The following is a 16,008-nucleotide window of genomic DNA, read 5'->3' as shown; positions in this document are numbered from 1 at the left end:
GTCAGTGTGTAGAACTGCACATACAAATGTGTGGGCACACTTTTACATACAATTTAAATGAACACTAAACAATTTTAATGAGCGGTAAACAAGTCTGATGAACAGCTTTGAACAGCTCTATTTACAATAGATCAGCCCTGAAGACACATGTGAAACACATATCCCCACACACGCGCAAACACTTGCACCCAAACACACACATACATATGTAAATTTACACTAACAACATTAAAACCACTGACAGGTGAGGTGAATCGCAATGTTGATCTCCTTACAAGGCAGTATTGTGCTGGGAAACCTTGGCTGCTGGCATGTGGATGTTATGGGACATGCACCAACACATAACAGACTTAACATACCCTCCAATGCGCCCCACTGCACAGCAAACAGTGGTCAAGGACGGTTCAAAGAGCACAATAAAGAGACTAATTTCTATGCATAAAGATTCACGAGGTACTTTGCATTGACCATTTATGGTTAAATGTGACAATTTAAAGAGCCGATCCAGATATGCATATTTCCAGGTGGACTGCCATAAAAGGAACACTGTGTGCAAGTGTGTATGAAAAAATTGACTTTTTTTGTTCAAATAACTGTTAGTCTTTTCTGCTTGCGCACACTTTTAGTATGGATTATGCTCAGTTTTTTTAAGTAAGTCTGTAGGATCACAGAGACCTACATAGGTCCAGACAGGTGATTTTAATCAGTTTGGCTGATCACTGAACCTTCACCACCACATGGCACATCACACAGATTTGGTCTTGCAGTGTGAATGATCTGATAGTGTTTTTTGGCTGCAATAGCAAAAGCCCTTTCCAAAGTGAATCGCCTTGCATCTATCCTCAGCCCCTCCTCGCCACCTTCTTTTACTACGCGATATTAAGTGCTGCTTTCACTGCTCCCTGTTAGCCACTTGGCAACACAGCAACACATCCATCTCTCTGGAAATGTTTATTTGCAAGCTGTTTACTCCATTTACTCCTCCTCACATAGACATACGGTATATGTAGTTCATACACATGCTGATGTACGCATCCGTCGGTTCCGGTTCAGCCTCGCAAACACAAACAATAATGCAACAGACGTGTGCAGACATGACAATAAATACACGAATACAAAGAAACGCAAACACAATTGTACAAAGGCATATTTGCCTAAACTGGTGTATGTGTGTTTTCCAATATCGAATGTAAGCACCGACACACACACAGGAAAAATATAGAGAGATAGGGATAAAAAAATAAAAGCCCAACAACACATACACACATAGTCAAACAGATGTGAGCAGATTAACATAGACATCACTATTCAAACATACACATACTTATTGCAGTCACTAAGGAATGCTGATAGAAGCAATGGCTGGATATGCTGGTTGGACAACATCTAAACAATGGAAGTTTTAGCCTCAAAGCCAGCGCAGACGTCTTTTAACCGATCCATATGCACACACAATATACACTGCAGTCTAACCACACGCACATGCTCAAATGATGTTGTTATTGCATTCCACTAATGAAATTAAGCCTATAAATGTAGCGCTTGGTTAGGCAGATAAAGACTAAGCTTCCTTCCAAACAGAGAGCGAGGGTGCGAGAGCTGAAAAATACATTGCCTCAGTTCAAGGCAATGTGGAAAACAGAGGGGTCAACTTTACATAGAGCGTGAGCGATGAGAGACGGCTTACAGGAATAAAGAGAAAGCGGTGATGCTGGGGTTGTTTCAGTGGGTTATTTGTCAGATTGACTACAGGTTTTCATATCCTGGAGGAGTGGAGAAGTAAAGGGGAAACTCCAGGCTGAGGCCTGGCTATGACTGTTAGTGGGTGAAAATTATATGGTGGCTGTGAGGGAGTTTTGATCAAATCACAAGACTCTTCGGAGCAGCTGCTAGTGATATTTCGAATTTTTATTATTATCACTATTATTATTTACTCCCCTACTTTATTTTGACTCTCATCCTCATCTGTTTTAGATTATTTGTTAGCGAATCAAAGCCAAAGAGAAAAATCACATAGTTTGTAAACATCCATCCATTGCTGGTTATGCTGTGCCTTAGTGCGTTCACAGGTGTTTTCAGTTTTGTTTTTGTTCTGTTTTTCTTTCTTCTTCATAAAAGAAGCAGTTTAGAAAACTTGGCTACGCTGTTGCCTTGTTGATATCCTCTCCGTTCATCTGACTGCTGACTTTTTTTGTCGTTTGCTCGATACTTTCACTTTTCACTTTAGTGAAATTGCTGCATTCCCAAACATCAGTAATTAACATGGTGTCAAAACCTAGAAACAATAGCCAGAGATGCTAATGAAGAACCTAAATTACTTGAGTGTAATTAACAGTGAGCTGTGAGTTTATGGTGAAAAGAAAGGAAAAAAACAACATTTGAACATTTTTTTTCCTTGCTGCTGCAGGTGTTGATGACATTCATGTAAATGTCTGTGTAATTGCAGTCTTTTCTGACATTACTGGAATTCTCACCTAGATAAACATTACTATAAATAGAATTTAGAAGATAGCTAGGTGGGCATCAGTAGCACGTGTTGTAGTTTGTGTTGCAGAGTTGGAATTATCAAGATTACATGATTGCATCACCAATCATTTATTGGTAATCAAGTACTGGACTATATTTGTGTTCTCCAGCAGGTCAGCTGCCTGTCAGGGTCTGTAAAATCTCTTTTCTGACAAGTTTTATTAACTAGCCAGCACAGGTTACATGAAATGTACAATCATTGTCCTTAGCAAGCCTTAAAGTAATGTAAATGCAGCCTGAGATGAACAATAATATGGGACATATTACACAGTGTGATTATTTTTTAAGTCAAAGATGGAGAACAATGTGTAGAAAAACTAAGTGCCCCCATGCTTCAGTAGCTTCTGAAATCACTTTTAGCAGCAATAACTTGAAGTGACTTGAAATATCCATTGTCTATATGACTTTTTCAGTCTCTCACATCATTGTGGAGGTATTTCAGTCCATGCTCCAGTTATTTCTGTTCACTGAGCTTTGCAGGCATTCGTTTGCGCACAGCTCTCTTAAGGTTCCACCACATTTCAATTACTTTAAGATCTGAGCTTTGACTGGGCACTTGCAACGCCTTGATTATTTTCTTTTTCAATCATTCTGTTGTAGATTTGTCCTTGGGATCATCAAGCTTTAGCTGTGAGACAGATGGTCTCACTCTACAGTACTTTGGTATACAGAGGAGTTTATGGGCAACAAATGGCTACAATGTGCCCAGGTCTTTTGCCTGCAAAACAAGCATTAATCATCAGTCTTCCACCACTGTGCTTGACAGTTGGTATGAGATGTTTGTGTTGACATGCTATGTACGGTGTTCTGTGCATTATGACCATTGTTCCAGAACTCTTGTGGTTTATTCAGATGCAGTTTTGCAATGTTAAGCTGTGCTGTCTTGTTCTTTTTGGAGAGAAGAGGTTTTTTCTGGCAACTTTCCAAACATGTCAGTCTTTTCCTAATTGTACGATCGTAAACTTTAACGTGTCACATGTACATTTGGCTTACAGAGACTGAGATCTAGTGCGTGGGGTTTTTGACATTTTTTTTCTGAGGATTGCACAGTGTGATCTTTGGGTGAATTTGGTGGGACGTCCACTCCAGGGAAAATTGGCAACGGTCTTGAATGTTGTGAACTTTTGGATAATCTTTCACACTGCAGAATGTTGGGCTTTTTTGGTCAGCGATCCTTCAAAGATTGATTGGCAGCTATCATTGCTTTTCCAAAATCAGTGCTGATGTCTTTCCTTCTTGGCGTTGTGTCAAAAAACACTGGAATGTTTCAGACCAGCAAACAGCCAACTCTTCTGCTTCTATGTCCCAATAGATAAAACCTTAAGATTCAAATTGAATGCACTTTCTTTTTATCATATGTATATTCCTGTTCATTATTTTTCAGTATGTACATTCATTATATTGTTCTTTAGATGAAATTGTATCTACTTGTTAAATTAGAAATTTCAAGTAACCTATCCAGTATCCCATTATCCTAAACTTGTGTATGAGTGTGTGTGTGTGTGTGTGTCCATCTGCAGGTGCACAAGTGGTTATATGTCTCTTGCACAAGGCAACAGGCATGCCAATAAATCATTTATTATGACTTCAGGAGAAACAAAAAGAGGCAGCACCCTCCCTCCACCTAGTTTTCCTTCAGTCCTTCACACACACACACACACACACACACACACACACACACACACACACACACACACACACACACACACACAGCACTAACCGTAAATTACAGAGGAGCAGCAAATCATTCTCTCATACACTCCTCTGTAACTCAAACATTTAGTTAATTCTCTGTTTCGCTCTGCAAATTAAAGTGTGCGCAAAAAGGCTTTCAAATGTTGGCATGCATAATATTGTGTCATAAAATTATGTAGCATTGATGCCAATGTTTTCTGGTATAATCATCAATTATGCAGCTGGTATTTTACATGTGTGTCTGACAGTTGGTATGCATGGAGCGTTGTGGCTGCAAGGCCATCAAGGTCCAATCAATTCAATAATGTAAAGCAACGCAGGGATAAAACAATACACTTGACCTATTCATAGAATAATGATGAATGATGTGTTATCAATAAATGATCACTGCAGAAACACTGTATTCAGTAAGGCACAGCTGAGGCTTCCATAAAACAAGCTTGGATTGCTATACAGAGATCATAATTTATGGGTAGAGCTGTGGGTAGAATGGCAGTTGATCCAGACCAAAAGTTAAATTGGGACCTCGAAAGTGTCTTTTTTAGCCGAGAATTTTCATAATTCATAATCTTGGAACCTTTCATATCCCCAGGGCCATAGAGACCATATTTATCAATAAAGATATTTGATAACAACTTTAATATACTGCAAAAATAAAACAGACACACCCTACTGTAACCCAGGGAAACCACATGTGCTGTTTTCCGATCCAGACTGACTCCATGCTCTTTTCCGTTTGATGTTTAGGTGGAGCTATCTGACACTACATCCCATAACATCACTGATGCCTACGCTGGGAAGGAGTACATCATCCAGGTAAAGATTTCATACTAACTAGCAAAGAAAAAAGAAGGTTAAAAAAGGTTATTTCAAGATCAGCTCAATACTTTATGTAAATATTGGGTTCAGTATTATGTACATTCTACTGAAATCGCATTAATTTTACACTTTTACTATTAATGTTGAATGTTAAGCTGTCAGACAGGAGGAAAAGAGGGAGACTTGAGAGAAGATTAATGTAGTGAAGATGATATGTAGAGGGTCAGTGTGACAGTGGGGGATAGGAATAGGTTTAGATGGAGGCAGGTCATCTGTTGTGGAGCAGCTAAAAGAAGGAGGGTTATTGTAGGGTCTTTACTTTACAATATAAAGTGCCTTGAGGCAACTGTTGTTGTGAGTTGATGCTAAATAAATAAAACTGAATCGAATACTTCTGATATCCCTGTGTTCATCAGGTGGCTGCCAAGGACACAGAGATTGGAACATGGAGTGACTGGAGTGTTGCTGTCCATGCTACACCCTGGATTGAAGAACCCGTGCCAGTTGTTTCCACAACTGAAGTGGAATTTCATACTGGTATAACGATGGCTGGTGATAAATAAATCTTTGTCAAGGAGGATGAATGCAGCACATAACCGTAAATCGTAGGGGTAGCAGGGTGACACATCATGCTAACAGTTCGCCATCTTAACTCTATTTCCTAACTCTATATTTTCAATGGCAGTTTTTCATGACACCACCCTCTAGTGGTGCAATATTGTATATAACATTACAGAACACAACAACTGGTAAGTTATAGCCCCAATTTCAGTCAGAGGGAGACTCGTTTTTATCATGCAGATCTTTCTTGGTTGGAGGCTGTTCAGTGTGTAAATGTACTTTAACAGACGTTTGCAAAATACATGAGTCATTGTTCCATGAAAAGATCAATAACAGGGGACAATGAAACATAAGGAAACCCAAAGAGAAGTCTGCAAATGTGCTGGCAGCTCAGTGTGACAGTCCTTTGAGCTAATGCGCTGATGTCAGGTTGTTAATGACAACGTTGCTTGGCAGGTTTAATATTTCCCACATTCAGCAGCTTACTCTAATGAGCTACAGCACTGGCATGACTGAAAGGACAGAGGGATAAAATAAAAATAATAGCATGTAAAACATAGTGGGCTCAGTAGTATGTTAACATGTTAAGATGGCTCATGTGTAGTTGTGAAGTTAGTAGTGAACAAAGGTTAACACTAAAAGTTAAATGAGATTGTAGTCTGTTGGCTGGAGGAATCATTGTGATAGCATAATATAGTATTCCAATAACATTCTCGACATTGTTCCTCTTGCCTGTGGCTTTCACAGTAAATTTTCTGAAGCATTTAGGTATGAAATTAATTTTAGTTAATAACTTTCTTAATGATTAAACAGAGTACACTATAAGCATTTGATAGCTCTGAATTTTTATTACAGTCTAAGCTATAAGACCCATCTGCCTCGAGACAAATCGACACACATCAACCTAAGTACCTGAGCCCTTCCTTTAAAAAAAAAACCAAAACAAAAAAACTGCTCTTATGTTGTCAAAAAAATGTCAACTTCTGGCAGATCATATATATTAAAAATTCATTATGGATATTGGATTTTGTGTGTGTGTGCGTGTGTATGTGTTGACTGGACACTATACTCAGTGACTGTGACAAAAACAGTCTCTGGGAATTATTTAGTTGGCACCACTTGAACATATAGCAAAGACAAAGGACGACTCACTTGTGAAATTAATATCTTCAAAACTTTCTGAAGACCTTCAGCAAGACACCTATTCAAGGCCCAAATACTTGTCTGTGCACCATCTTCACATCACACTGATGGAGGAAAGAAGAAATGGTTGAATGAAAAAAAGAAGCAGACAAGGATTTGGACGATTTCCATTTTAGTCTTGCAGATGTAGGGAGTATTTACTCACCAGATGAGTGTTCAGTCAGGACCTCTATAGGACATTAATTTATGTTTGGTGGTATGGTTCAGTGACACTCTCCTTATGACCTCACTGCCCTACCACAGAACACAAAAAGCATGAAGCAAAAATTAGCAGAACAAAAAATTAGAGCAGAACATGACAGCTGATATGAAATGTGGCATGAAATGTGGGGCTGGTGTGAAGGTGGGTTGCAAAGTAGCTTATATTTGTGCAGCACCTGTGGGCACACTAAAGCAGCTTAAATTGCAAGTGGGCAAATTTATCAATACCCTATATTAATGTCAAAGGACACACTATTGGTATACATCTATGTTACAGCAACAGTACTTTTAATCTTTTGCAGTCATTTTTAAATGTCATGCAGAGGAAAAACTGTATAAAACTGGAATATTACATTGTCTGTGGACCCTCTAAGCTGAAGTGGCTAGGGCAGAAATATATCCTTAGTAGGTCTACTGGCAATGTGTACATCTGCAGTATTAAACTATGCAACTTAAAAGAACATAACGTGAAAGCACTCGGGCTGAGGAAGCTTCTATTATCGATATGTTACATCTTGAAACTAACCACCAAGATCAACTTTAAACTGTGCGTACTGTATCAGACAGGCAAGCACAGACATTGATGCAGGTCTGCAAAATGTGTTAGATTATTCAATAATATGAAAATATATTACTAGCCCTAGAAAGTTTATTACAAAGCTGATAAAATATTAATTAAAAAAACAACTCACAGATTGTAGCAAAAAAATGTAAGGTTGCTATTTCCACAATTGTATGTAGTATAATATAAGTAGTATAGTATGATACTACTACTACTATTATTATTAGTAGTAGTAGTAGCAGTAGTAGTAGTAGTATTAGCATTACACCTATATAACTCAGTAGAAAGCGACTTAGTTCTTACAAAATATGTAGAAAAATGGACACAGCTTCCTCAAAGCGCCTCAAACTTGCATTCTTTGAATGACCAGCAGGGGGTATCTGCTTGCCAGTAAGATGTCTGGCTTTACGATTTATGATCGAATAACCCTATTGCTCACTTGATCGCAGTAACATTTTCCTGGTGAGTTTATGGTCTTAATCACTAGTTTCAATTCTTATTTAATACTGCATGATATTCATTTTCTAATTTATGGTCCCATTAAAAGGTATAAAGATGATAAAGTAGGGAGTGCTTCAAGGCAAGCCAGGTTTGACTCTGACTTCTTGCCACTCTGTGAGCATGATGGGTTCTTAGTTTCTAACTCAGATACAACCTTCTTCGTTATAACAGATTTCCAAAAACAGACAACAGCCTACATGCTACCTACATGCTTCCATGATTTAAAGAGTCACTTAAAAGTCAAGAGTTTTTGACCATATGACCATATGGTTCTTCTACAACACCTCTTTTTCATCAAGAGTAGTAAATTGATCGCTTCCCTGGGTTAAACTGCTATTTGACAAAAAAGACTGTCCTTGAGATAACCCTCACATAATGCTGCTCCTCGTCATCTTTACATCCAGTGTAAGCAAATGAGATGTGTGATCATTAGCAAGCTGTATTATTAGATTGAACAGGCAATGATAGTAGTATTGATCATCTCAGCTAACTCTGAGGCAGAAGGCAAATAAGCATATTTCCTAAAATGTCAAACTATTCACTTAATGCTCCACATGAGGAAAGCTCTGAATTTATGATATATTAATTTAGTTTGCTGTAATTTATTACAGAGCACTCACACCAATACACTACAGAAACTTTCATTTTGTTCCCCCGAGTTTTCCAAACCATAGTGCTATAATGGTTTGGTGGATGTTGTTGCATTGTTGGGTTTATGTGTATTTATGCATTTGTATTTGTCTGTTTAAAACATTTTTAATGTGGGTTTACCATTATTTTCTTTCACTCACTTCTGAAGCCAATAATTTGACACTAATTTCTCTAAGGGGCAAAGTCTGTCTGTCTGTGCTTCTCTTTGTCTTTCTGAGAGTCTGTTAAAACGTAATGGTTTTACGGTAGAATACTGACTCCTCTTGGCAAAGAGTAGCACTGCACAATCATTGTCACATTCAGCACTAAATGAGCTCACACATACCTGGCAACACACAAACACTAATGCTGAAAGACACACTCACAACATGCAGCCTCCTCCAATACTCTGTGAGCCACAAACACATCAGCACAAACACACCCACACACACAGAGAGTCCTTCAGTTTGATAACCTGTAGTGTATACACAGACGCACACACATATAAACACTCAGTCAGTACACAGTGTATTATTCTTGGTCTCGTGGAGACGGAGAACAGGAGGTTATTGGGATTCTCCTCATGCTCCTTCTCGATCCAGCTGCCGCTTCTCTGCTTCCCTTCCCTCTCCCCTTGTCCTGTTTCTCTTCGCCTATCCTTCTCCATCTTGCCTCTAGCTCTCTTTTTTCTCTCCATTTCTTTTCCTTCCCTTCTCACTTCTCTCTTATTCTCACTCATATTAATTTCTAGCTTTTCTTTCTGGCCTTTTTCTACTTTCCTTTACAAATGTTACTCTTACTCGATCACTAATTACATTCAGATTTGGCTGTCATTCCAGCTGATCTGTGATCTGTACACTGTTCTTTGTTTGCTTGTTTGTAAAAACTGTAACAGATTATATAAATAATGAGTTATATAGTCTTTTTTTGGACACTTTTTTGTAAACTTGCATCTGTACACCATAAACACTGGATTTAAAAGCAAGCAAACATGAGATGATTGAAGTTCAGACTTCATTTTTCTATAAAGTGCTCCCTATTCAGAGACTCAAAAGTAATTGGACTGTTCACTGAACAGGGGTTTAATGGCCAGGTTAGGTCTGTTTCCTTGTCATTTCATGATAAATCAAATGTATAATTAATATGAAGTGATGACTTTGTGAGGTTGCATTCAAATTTGGTATGCATTCTTAAAAGAATGAATGCACTGGCGAGCTCAGGATTACCAAAAAGGCCTGAAAAAACACAAAAATCAAGTGGATGATCACAGAATTCTTTCCATGGTTAAGATTTATATATGTTAACAAAGAGGGTTTACACCAATGTGCAAACCACTGGTTACACTCAGGAACAGAGAAGCCAGATTAGGCCAGAAAATGTCTGAAAGAGCCTGCACAGTTTTGGAAAAGAAAAAAATGTATGAATAAGGAAAAAAACAGCAATGTCACGCCATGTGCCTGAATGGCTGCCAATGGAAAATGCTAGTATTTACTGATAGTGTGGCTGCTGATAGAAGTAATGCGATGTAATGTCCAGGCCAAGTGACTGCTCAGATTCAAAAATGCTCAAATACTGTGGAACTGATTGTTTGGTGCTTCACAGTGCAAATGGATAATGATGCAAAACATGCTGCAAAACAAAAAACAAAGTTGAATAGCAGTCCAGAACAGCAGAATGGGACTACTGAAGTAGAACCATGCAATGAGGCAATAAGGAAACAGAGACGATATCTGATTCCTTTCTATGATTCGTAAACACACACACACAAAATAAAATGTAGCCAAGGCCTGCTACTTTTAGCTGACCAACTTGTTAACATCTCCACACTCACCAATATTTTCTGGCTGCTCAGCCGAATAGTAAATCAACAGACTTCCTGTGACTTATTGATTGTCTTGCTCGGAGTCTTAACACGCAGTTACACATTCTCCTTTTCTTCTCCACTGTCCGTGTACCACATTTTGTGTTCTCCTTTCTAACACCCCACCCCTCCCCCCAACAACAGAGAGTCACCTATACATCATGCAAAAGTAGCTGCCAGTTGAACCTAAGTGGCTGTTCTGTTTCCCAGCATCGTCACAGAGCAGCTTTGAATCAGAAGGATAGCATGGGGGGCAGGCAAGAGACATTTAAGGATCCCATCCTCTGTGACTGGGCCATTGCTTAGCGACCACATTCCAAGAAGAGCGGATTAGCCGAGGCATTGCATCTAAGATATAAGTTGGTGCCTCACCCAGCGTGTGAGACAGAAACTGGACACTGTCTGGCACTGTATATTAGTTTGTGTATTTCATGTCTGGGGCTATTTATAAATGTATGGCTTCTGTTTCATGCCTTATAGTAGAACAGGAGTATCTATTAAAAGGCAACCAGGCTGAACCCTGCATAAATGCTTTAAGATCCTCTTCTTCTGTATACTCACTCTGAAAAGCACTACAGTTTGTGTAAACTTATAGTAAAAATTGCTAAGGTGAAGCAGAGTGTCAAAGTCAACAGATAGTGTTGCATAATCTGTTCGAAGGTGATCCCAATGTAAATATAAAAAACATATGACATAAGTTCTTTACAATAGTAGCTGCTTTGCCATTCCAAACTGTTTCGGGGATTCATAATTTAGATTCATAATTTATGCCACCTTGTTTGCCACTCTGCTGAAATGACTTCATTGACCCACAAATACAGCAGCAAGGGGGACAAAAAAGCCCAATCTAATCTCCAAAACAGAAACTCTACACTTCTGGATGATAACAGACACCACTTTCATGTGTGTATTTTGGATTAGAATATTCTAGCGCCTCACACATCAACAGTATTTGCATAAACATGCAGCGTGCTTGGAGTTCGAGTCGTTCAGCAATTTTCTCATCTCATTAGCTTTTTGTCCTCCTCGTCTTTCTGCTTTTCTTAGCCTCTTCCTCCATTCTTCATCACATCACTGTCTCATCTGCTATGTTTACCTGTCCTCACCTAGCTTGTTACATCAGCATACACCCCATGACTGTATTTCCTTGTCACAGGCACATTATTTTCTGCATAATTTTTATTCCCTCTGTCACTCCAAAGCACAATGTTTTGCTCCAGGCAGGAAGTATTGCACTGAGCTGCTGAACATGTTAAATGCGTCCTACCTCCCCCCCCCCGTTTCTCTCTTGCCATTTCACACCTGGTTGCTTCCCTCTAATATCTCCCAACTCCCATCGCAGTACTATACAACAGTCATTAATTGCAAGAAGAGGGAAATCATATTCTCTCTTCGCTAAAAAAAGAATGAGTGCAAACGTTGTGCACCAGTTAATATCTACTGTGCTGCCTGCAGCTGTAGCAGAGGTCCCGTTTTCTAAAGCATTAAACTGTGATATTTTTATTTGTCGAGCAATGAAAAACCGAAGCACTAAAAAATGCCTAAGCACATAGTGATTTTCAGCATATTTATGTTTGCCACAAGATGTTAAGTGCCTCTCTCACTCTCGTACGCTTGAGCGTAATTGGATTAGCTGAAAATATACAAGAGTATCATAACTTTTTAATGTTTCCGTAATTGAATATACACTTTTTGCACTCACCAGACTGTACAAGTCAGTAGATCTTTTAAGAAAATTGCGTGCCGATTGTATTAAAATTCACTTGCTTCTGCTACTAAGCTGCTGAGACCTTTTTTTCTATTTGTCTTTCTCTTTTTTTTCTTTTTTTTAAATCTTTACTGATTTGTTATTCTGAAATGTGAAGCCATGCAAAGTATTAGTCAAGCCCTGGTGCAGTCAAAAGAGTTTTTGTGAATCCAGTTGTTCTACGGCTTTGTATTACAGTTGGGTATAAATGGATAGATTTTCTAGCTGTGCAATTGACTATTATCAGCAATATATTAACTACCTTATTGCACATTTCCTTTATTTTTCACTCTTTCTATCCACCTCATGCTGTATTCCCCGCCTGCTTTACCTCGGGGTTTTTTACCTTGCCGTCTGTTTCCGTTCCAGTTTCTCCATATTTCATCTATATACTTTGTTCCCCGTCCTTTCTTTGCCCCGTTTCCCTGCGGCTTTAGCATGGAGGGGATTTTTTTTTTTATTCCAGCTCACTTCATAACTGCCTTGACAAGTTCTATATTGATTGCTTGTGCAGATTACAATTGATTTTGCTCTTCACTGTATTTTCCTTTCTGCTTGGTTCTTCCTGGTGTGATGAGCACTTTTCAGCATCCATTCATCAGCATGTCATTTTTTAATGTTTTTCACAAGTATTGTGCACTGTGTTAGCCCAATAAAATTAATAAATAAACACACAGAGAAATGATAAAACTCACCAAGGATTTCAATTGTTAATTAAAATATGTTCCTAAGGTTTATTGTGTCTTCTGATAAATTTTCTACAGAGACTAAGACCTCCCCCATGCCATGCTCCAACGCACCACAGAAGGCTGAACCTCCAGTGGGAGGAGCTGCCACGGTCATCACATTTTTCTCCCGTTTGCTGTTAGGAATGCTGCTGCTGCTGCTTATGTGGTGAGCGACAACACCCAGATACACACACACATACACATACACATATATACACATCACTTATGTATATACATATACATAGATACACCATGTAGACTCCTTAGTCTACATGATCCAGTTTTCAAATTGATTAGTAACTCATGTATTGGCAGGTCGATGCATGTCTGTTTATGTGTTTATATGACATATATTTATATGTTCTGTTTACATGAGCATGTTTAATGGACCAGGAGCTGTAACATCTGGGTAGTTTAACTCTTTAAATCCTGTTGAAATAGTAACGGTAAAGGTTTAGATTTCTTATTCTTCTTTTGCCTTGAGGCGACTGTTGTTGTGATTTGGCACTATATAAATAAAACTGAATTGAATTGAACTGAATTTTGGCTGCCCTGTTTAGGGGTTACCACAGCAGATAATCTCCCTATCCATAGTACTTTTTTGTCACACCAACCCTCAGCTTGTCCTGCTTCACTACATCCATGAATGTTTGCTATAGTCTTCCTCATCTTCTCCCACCTGGCCATTCCATAGTCAACATTCTTTCTCCAGTATATCCACTATCGCTCCTCTACACATGTCCAAATCATCTCATCCTTGTTTTTCTAACTTTGGCTCCAAACGGCTCGACCTGAGCAGTCCTTCTGATGAACTCATATTTTATCTAAATGCTAAAAAATAAATATATACAATCTAAAATTAATGAAACCATGCGTAGAAGTTGTATTTTTTTCTTTTTACTTTAATCAAAAGATTAGCGACAGCTTTATACCAATAACACTTTAACAAAAATACATTAAACATGGACGCTTCTCCAGCTGAACACCCGCTGCAAGTGGAATGGTTGAATACAATTAAGGCACTTTCATGCCAGTTCCCCTCCCATGCAGCCTGTATGTGCAGGTCCAAATGGGAATCTGTTCTAATTTGTTTTAGAGTTACAAGCACACTCCATTTCAAAAGATGTCAACATTTCCATGTCAACAGATACACACCAAAGGATTAATAACTCTATAACAACAAAGGGAAGCAGAAAGGGTGACAGACAAATTAGACGGCACAATTAGAAAATACTCTGGAAATATGTAGAGAATTATTGCAAATTATAGGAAATTATTATCAGTACGATTATATAGTATTGTGTAAGAGTCTTAAACAACTTAATTCCTATAGGAATTGGAAGCTGGTGATGCAATTCATTGAAACGTGCAAACACACATGAAAATACAAAATATATAAGGAAACAAAAGTTTGTACAATTGTAACGAACATTTCAAGTTGCTTTATTCTTTAACAAAGCTTGAGTTCCTTTAGGCAATGTTTCTTCTAATTTCTTTAAGTAGTTTTGAAGTAGTCTAGTTCTTCAGGCTCCTTGAATGACATTTAAAGCTCTTCTTTTGATGTTGGCTACAAATTAGGTAATAAAAAGTGCTTTGAGCACTTATGTAATGCTTTTCTACTCCAACTAAGTACCATCCCATTTATCAGGTCTGAGCTCTGGGAAGGCCAATCAATGACTGATAGTTTTCAGTTATGAATTGTTCTATCCACGTATGCCAGTATTGATGGATCAACTGAAGTGTCTGATTCATCTGTCAGATCCTGTGTCAGGTCTTTACTTGAATGTTTCCTATTAGTTAAGGACATGACTTTCACACACTGTTCATATGGTCTAGGTAGCTTTTTAGGGCTGCCAAGTCTCTTGCACTCAACTTGTCAAGTTTCCTCACATTTCTTAAGGATGCACTACACACCTTGTGAGGATATATCAAGTTTTCAGCTAATAGCTCTTTGGGAATCACTTTGTTGGTGCAGAAACATCATTTTATGCCTTTAAAACTGTTATTATAACAGCCCATAACTATATTTTTTATTAACTCAACTAAACTAACAAACTAACAAATTTCCCACATGTGGGACAAATACAGGTTATCTTATCTTAAAGAATTAGGAACAGGTTTTATGGTTTTATGACAGGCAGCTTTACTGCTAGTAACAAAAGACCTAATGGTACAATTTAAAGTTGGTTCTTTACTAAGTTGTCTGGAGACACAACATTGGTTCATCCGTATTAGGTACCTTTTTATGCTTGAATGGTTCATAGATTAGTGTTAAGTGTGGGGAAAAAAACCCTCTGAAAATGACATTGGCTGCTTTTTTCACTCATTCTCATTCCAATCCTTGTATCAGACTAAAAATAAGGGGGAAAGCACCCATGTCCAAAGAAAAATTTGAAAAGAGCTTCAGAAAGCCTGGAGAACAATTTTGTGAGTGTTTTGTTTTGTTTATTGTGAAGAAATGAGGGCTGGCTCAAGTCATATAGTTTGAGTCCCAACATCTTTGGTTTCTTACACAAAAGCTGTTAGAAGCCCCTTATTATGTTTTAGATGGTTGAGTTGATGGCAGCTCAACGAAAGTGCAGTCTTGTGCAGTGTTTAAAAAATGAAAAGCAGCTCATAACATTACGAGCTGATGCTGTTACTGCTATTAAGGATTAATCCCTTATGTTACATTATATCATAACTTACTAAGGAAATTAACTCATTACTGTTCCAACTAATAGCTTAATTGACTTTGGGAGCATTATTCTTTTCCTTGCCACAAGCATTATGGAGATGTGTTTAGCATCCAAGTGCTTTTACAGACAATGCAGGGAGTGCAGAATTATTAGGCAAATGAGTATTTTGTCCACATCATCCTCTTCATGCATGTTGTCTTACTCCAAGCTGTATAGGCTTGAAAGCCTACTACCAATTAAGCATATTAGGTGATGTGCATCTCTGTAATGAGAAGGGGTGTGGTCTAATGACATCA

The 16,008-nt window shown here is 38.3% G+C and overlaps 1 protein-coding gene across 4 annotated transcripts in view; it reads left to right on the top strand.

Annotated features, from left to right (window-relative positions):
* The window catches only part of cntfr (ciliary neurotrophic factor receptor), a 130,575-nt gene that overhangs the window by 111,166 nt on the left and 3,401 nt on the right, over nt 1–16,008 (top strand). For 3 of the 4 annotated variants that reach the window (XM_013909839.1, XM_013909838.1, XM_013909837.1), the window contains 3 exons: nt 4,969–5,037; nt 5,457–5,592; nt 13,071–13,200. In XM_013909839.1, the coding sequence (XP_013765293.1) occupies nt 4,969–5,037; nt 5,457–5,592; nt 13,071–13,200 (335 nt within the window). The remainder of the gene's footprint in view (nt 1–4,968; nt 5,038–5,456; nt 5,593–13,070; nt 13,201–16,008) is intronic. The other variant, XM_005729210.1, reaches the window with a different exon arrangement.

The sequence above is a fragment of the Pundamilia nyererei genome, unplaced genomic scaffold (assembly GCF_000239375.1).
Source record: "Pundamilia nyererei isolate P.nyererei 1_Seehausen unplaced genomic scaffold, PunNye1.0 scaffold00032, whole genome shotgun sequence".
In the NCBI taxonomy this organism is placed as follows: Eukaryota; Metazoa; Chordata; class Actinopteri; order Cichliformes; family Cichlidae; genus Pundamilia; species Pundamilia nyererei.
This window is presented reverse-complemented; position numbering and strand designations above follow the sequence as displayed.